The sequence below is a fragment of the Bombus vancouverensis genome, chromosome 9, assembly GCF_051014615.1.
Source record: "Bombus vancouverensis nearcticus chromosome 9, iyBomVanc1_principal, whole genome shotgun sequence".
NCBI classification, from domain to species: Eukaryota; Metazoa; Arthropoda; class Insecta; order Hymenoptera; family Apidae; genus Bombus; species Bombus vancouverensis.
Window position 1 is genome coordinate 5,661,507 of NC_134919.1, and position 5,752 is coordinate 5,667,258.

The following is a 5,752-nucleotide window of genomic DNA, read 5'->3' on the forward strand; positions in this document are numbered from 1 at the left end:
TTTACGAAGAATACAATTTCGTGCGAACAATCAATTTATTTATCGAATTTATAAACTACGATCGTAATTTTGTAAAGGAACTCAACAATTCATCTCTAGTTGTGAAATATATAACACTGCATATTGTGGAGCTTCTCGCGACCAAAACTTCATAAAACTTTTCTTTTGCATTGCATTTTGATTTCACACGACAATATAATTTCAATTTAGACAAGTAATTGTTTCGACGGTACAGAGTATGAATATCCATCATTGGAAGCTGCGTGAGCAGAGCTCGATGCCAAGTTGCCCGACGATAAAATTGATACTGATCCACTAGAGTATCCACTGCTATAGCTACCTGAGCTAGGTACTCCATAAACTTTGCTAGGCACGTTGAAAGAATCCAGTGAAAGTCCACCTCCAGAAACGTAGCTTGATGGGACACCATAATTTCTACTTGGATAATTGGCTGAGTTGTATGAGACTCCCACAGATGGCACGGAATGTACAACGGCGCTTGGTACACCATAAGAAGTGCTAGGTACACTGACGGATCCCACGGACAAAGGTACTGAAGCAGCTAGAGCAGGGCTGCTGTGAACTGGTGCTGGTGACAGACTAGGGACACCATAACTTGAACTTGGTACTGAGACAGAGGCGCTGTAAGATGGAAGAGGTGCAGCAACAGGGGCACCATAAGATGCGACTGGAACAGAAACGGGAGCGTGGAATGGAACAGAAACAGGAGCCTGGACTGGAACAGAGACATGAGCGTGTGCTGGAGCAGAGACAGGAGCGTGGACTGGAACAGAAACAGGAGCGGAGACAGAAGCGGTGTAGGATGGAACTGCTGACGAAACAGAGCTGCTATAGGATGGAACTGATGCAGAGACTGGAACTTCATAAGCTGGAACAGAGTAAGATGACACTGACGCTGGGACACCATAGGACAAGGCTGGAGCGGAGGACACTACGTAGGGTTTCTTGACGGATGTTACAGAGGATACAGGTGGGAGGTATCCGGAGTTAGCTGAAGCTACTTCGCCTGATACGCCAAAGCCATGATTGCCACCGATAAGTCCACGTTTCTGCACTTTCTTTATAGATTCACTTGCGCTAATAGCGATGAGTGAAGCGACGAGTAAAGAAGCCTGAAAGAAAATATATGTTATCGCATTTTTTATCTAAATAGTTATTTTGCGCGATGAAATGAATGTAATACGTGTGAGTAATAAAGGATTAAATTATTAATGAAAACGAATAAGTGTTTGACGGTTAGTTAACGGAAAGTTAAATGGAAACATGGAAGAGAACAAGGAATTGAAAATTAATTTTGTAATTAATGCAAGTTTGAAAGTGTGTTAGAAAATGCTTGTTTGGATTAGTTTCGATTAGATTAGATTAGTTTCATTATGTGGATAAAGGTGCTGTTACTTACTACGAAGGTCTTCATGGTGTATTTGGATTAAGGAATGGTATCGAACTGTGGCTTAGAGGAAAAATTCGTCGGTATTTATACGGTGACACACCACGCGAGAACTCCTTTCACTTGCAAGATACAAAATCCCCCAAACTTTTATACTGACGTAAAATATTGCAAAGATATTTAAAGGTTTACAAAATTGAGAAAATTATGTTTCGTTCAATATTTACGGTGTCTATGGTTGAATAATAGGTTTTGCATAATTGTTTAGTAAACGATAGGATAATTAAACTTAAGTATATATTCTCTTGTCGTTTATGAGACATGTATGTTTATGAGACAAATTATGATTGTTAAATGAAAGAAAAAGAATGGTGATTAGAGGTTTCAAATAAACATTACTGATATTGCTCTCAATTTCTATGAAAGAATATAATTTTCAACTTTTTGATATACTTTCACATGTTTCTTCCAAATTTAATATCTGTATAGGAAACAATCAATGTCATCAATGATGACGTATCGTTTCCAATAGCCGGAAATGTCATACACACGTACCATAATTACTCCAACAATTCAATCGACTTGTCAACTCACTCGTAAAGGAGAGAGAAATATTTATTACTATGGTTTAATCTGCAAAAGCTTATATTAATTCTATAAATTTTGACATAAAACGCAATATGCAACGAAGCACTGGAAATCGCTGATAATTTGTTCATAAAACAATTATAACAGTAATGATCATTATGGTTAGATATGATTTTATTTATATTTTTATTTAATTAGATTTTATATTTAAAACTTTTAAATTTTATATTTTAGTTGTATATTTATATTTATAAGTTATAATTTACGTAAAATTGTATCCAATATTCACAGAGCATATACTTTAGTGATATTAAGAAATCTATAATATACTTACTGCTATCTCAAGGAAATTTATTCAGTCCACGATTCTTCCATCCAATAAATATTATCTGTATCTGTCTATACAATTCGTCTGCTTACAATACTGTTATTCTAATACTGTAAGTTAGTATTCGTGTAACTGCCCAAATCTTTTTCCTTGATTAATAGCCAAGCAAGATTGGTAACTCTGTTATTCGATTATTTAATCAACACAAACACAGGACCATATTAATATACCCAAAATTGCGTACAGTTCGCAGAGAATAGAAACATACGTTTTACTAAATTATGCAAATCGGCCACCTACAGGAAGTTCCACGTATTCCACGTAATACTAAGCAATAAGGTATTCGCGTCTTTATGTGTGAGACTTGTTACATAAACGCAAAAGTCGTGAAAAATGATTCAGCGCCTTCGCTCTCGCGTTCTTTATTCGAAATTTATGGCAGAATGAAGATGGTGTACAAATTTGTCGACGATCGAGATCGTCCTCGCATATGTGTCTTTCTAGAAAGAACAACAAGCGATTACCCAATGTCAGGTATATTGTCCAAATCTACGTTTCGCCAATGTCATTTGCCGTAATTAGCCGTAAAAGTTTCTCTATCATCTTTTACGCTCTAATATTTCCAATTACGCAACGTTTCGCGTTATATTAACCTCGTTTCATCACGATCTTTCTCATTTCGTTAAATAAAGTTAATGAACGGTCATTCAAGACTTCTCATATACATTTAGACGTCCTCACGAAACAAGCGAGAGGTCACGAAAAAAATATTTCATAGGTCAAGGCTAATTTTTTTAAGGTATAATTATTTCATTATGTAGAATTTCTTTGGTAAAATATATATTTTGCAAAACATTATAATGATATTAGCACACTATATATTATGGGATATTATAAATACTGTTTGGAATTGTGAATGATTTCTGAAAAATAAAGGTTCGAAATATATTCTAATCTTTATATGTGCCATTGCATCCAAGGTATTGTGATACGTAAAATTGACAATTTATGTTACATATATATATATATATATATATATATATATATATATATATATATATATATATATATGTTATATAGAACGAAATTTGTAAAAGTTTTATGATTATGACTCTTCCTAGTTTAAAAATTTGTTCAAAATGCTGTAATAGATAGGCCTGTGACCTAAACCATAGGAGATTCGTATTCAGTCCTTTAAGATGAGACGAAAGAGGAAATTAGAAACTTGAAATACTAGAAACGAGATGAAAGAAAGTACAAAATGACATTGTTAAAGAATTATTTGGAGAAAGCAAACGAAATATCACATAAACCATTAATTATTCATAATTATCATATATTCATATTTCTATAAAGAAGATTACCATTAGAAGTTTCAGATTTATCTTGGATTCTATTTATCCTTCTAACGTCGTTTGTATTTGCATCACATTTTCTTGCATTAACTTGCTTACACTGTTTCAGACACGTAGTTTCTTTCATCCCTCTCACGTAGTACGTAGGACTCACGTGTATCAACTGTCTTTGATAACAACACACTTTGAAACTTTAGTTAATTCCTTGCAATGTGGCAAGATTTTCGGAGCTGTTTCTTACTAAGTCATTTTTCAGTGAATTAACAAGTTTAAATGACTAACATAGTTTGTATATAAATTAATATTATAATATTATAAGTTGCATCTAATCAATATGAAGAATATAGGGTTATTTCATATAGGGTATCGTAGGGGTATATTCCATAATATTCCATATCACATTCCTAATTAATTATAATAAATATGAAAATATTAAGTTTAATGATCATATTATTTAAGTTTAATGGGATGTTACATAACTTAATATAACTGTGAACATTTGTAATAGCTGCAACCAATTTAGAATATAAAATAATTGATTGTACAATATAAAATTAATTTAATGAGAATAATATTGAAATTGATATGAAAAAATAATATAGATAAACAAATATTACGAACCATTATAAAATTTGTAATATACTAAATAAAGATGCGAAGTAAACCACGACAGTATAAACGCGTTTTCAATCCTTGTCAGAATAAATTTGTCAATTGTACAAATACAGAAGGCTCGACTTCGTGATTGATGCTTATTGTTACGACAGCCTGGATTATCAAATCAGTAGTAACTACGTTTGATAATGAATCGCTTGGTCTTATCCGTTTTACTCCGAAATTGGTTTCCTACAAAATCGATAACAATTAGTTTCGATCGATATCGACAAATTTTCGAATCTTGAACATATTCGTCACCTACCTTCATTATTTAAGAATTGGAAAGATAAATTTCAAAATTAATATTTCATATCCATACCATATTTTCTCTTCTTCATAAATTTAAACAATCAGTTGCGTATGTGATTCGCTGGATTTTAAATGATTAATTAATCAATTAATTAAAATTATTATTAAAGCTATGATGAATTAAAAACTATGTTTGAATTAAAGAAGCAATTTATCTTTCCAACTTGTTTCAAATGCATTAGTTTATACGAAACGCGTTACTTAAAGTAGAGCATAATTTGTTATGAAATAATGGGATACGCTGGGAAGGAGGGTGCAAGAACTTCAGACCTTATTTTAATACGATTTTCTAGTTAGCAGCTTCCAAAGAATTCTCGTTTACAGGCGTTACAAAGATTTATTTCCTCCATTCTATATTCAGGTATTCACGGACGAACGTCTGTAGGCAAGAAGGAAAAAAAAGAGAAGAGGAGGCAGAAAGTAAATTGAGACATATTCCCATAGAAACGTGTAAAGCACGGTCGATGCAGAAAGGGAGCTAATGTCAGAGATTAGAGGTAATCCGTTCTGGCTGGCAATCGCCGAAGAGGACCCTCGTTCACAGCTTCGATCTAGATACTGCACCGACACTGCCACTTTTTACATTTCTACCCCTTTTCTCCCTTTTCCTAGACAGGATATATTAAAAGGAATTATGGGCAGCGTTTCGAGTGACAGAGGCATTAAGACTGCGCAAACTCTTAAGTGCACGGTGGTAACGGTAATTACACTAATTACAGACTCGTTAAGATTTTTTTATAAATACTTGAGCTTTTGTTTCCTTTCCCCTAGCGATGTTTGAGGAAAATTGAAAAGAACAACCTTCCAAGTTTTTTGTATATTTACTGACTTCCTGTAGTTCTGCAAAAAATGTGCTCTTATACTAAAATTTTTGGGATAAGTTTGAAGGCTGATGTATACAAAACGACGTTGCGTGTAATATTAATTTTGTTTTTGAGGCTAACAGAGATTTAATTGATACTAGATGAAGTTTATGGGGTGAATCACTTAACTCGTATAGCTTGAATTACTCATAAACTGTTTTTTATATGAAAAATTTTTCAGATAAAAATTGAATGCGTAGAGGATATATGAAGGCCAGTTTTTTTTTTTTTTTGTTAATGGAGT

The 5,752-nt window shown here is 33.2% G+C and overlaps 1 protein-coding gene across 1 annotated transcript; it reads right to left on the reverse strand.

Annotated features, from left to right (window-relative positions):
- Positions 1–206: 206 nt before the first annotated feature.
- Positions 207–1,435, reverse strand: LOC117163513 (uncharacterized). The gene is made up of 3 exons (XM_076621394.1): positions 1,421–1,435; positions 780–1,133; positions 207–731 (listed from the first exon to the last, which is right to left on the reverse strand). The coding sequence occupies exons 1-3, from the start codon at positions 1,433–1,435 to the stop codon at positions 207–209; spliced, it is 894 nt and encodes a 297-aa protein (XP_076477509.1).
- Positions 1,436–5,752: the final 4,317 nt, after the last annotated feature.

Bases quoted from the DNA above. Each gene is read 5' to 3' on its own strand.
- LOC117163513 (XM_076621394.1), bottom strand. The intron at 732-779 runs GCTCCTGTCTCT...GTTCCAGTCCAG, and splicing joins CTGTTTCTGTTCCAGTCCAC to GCTCCTGTTTCTGTTCCATT.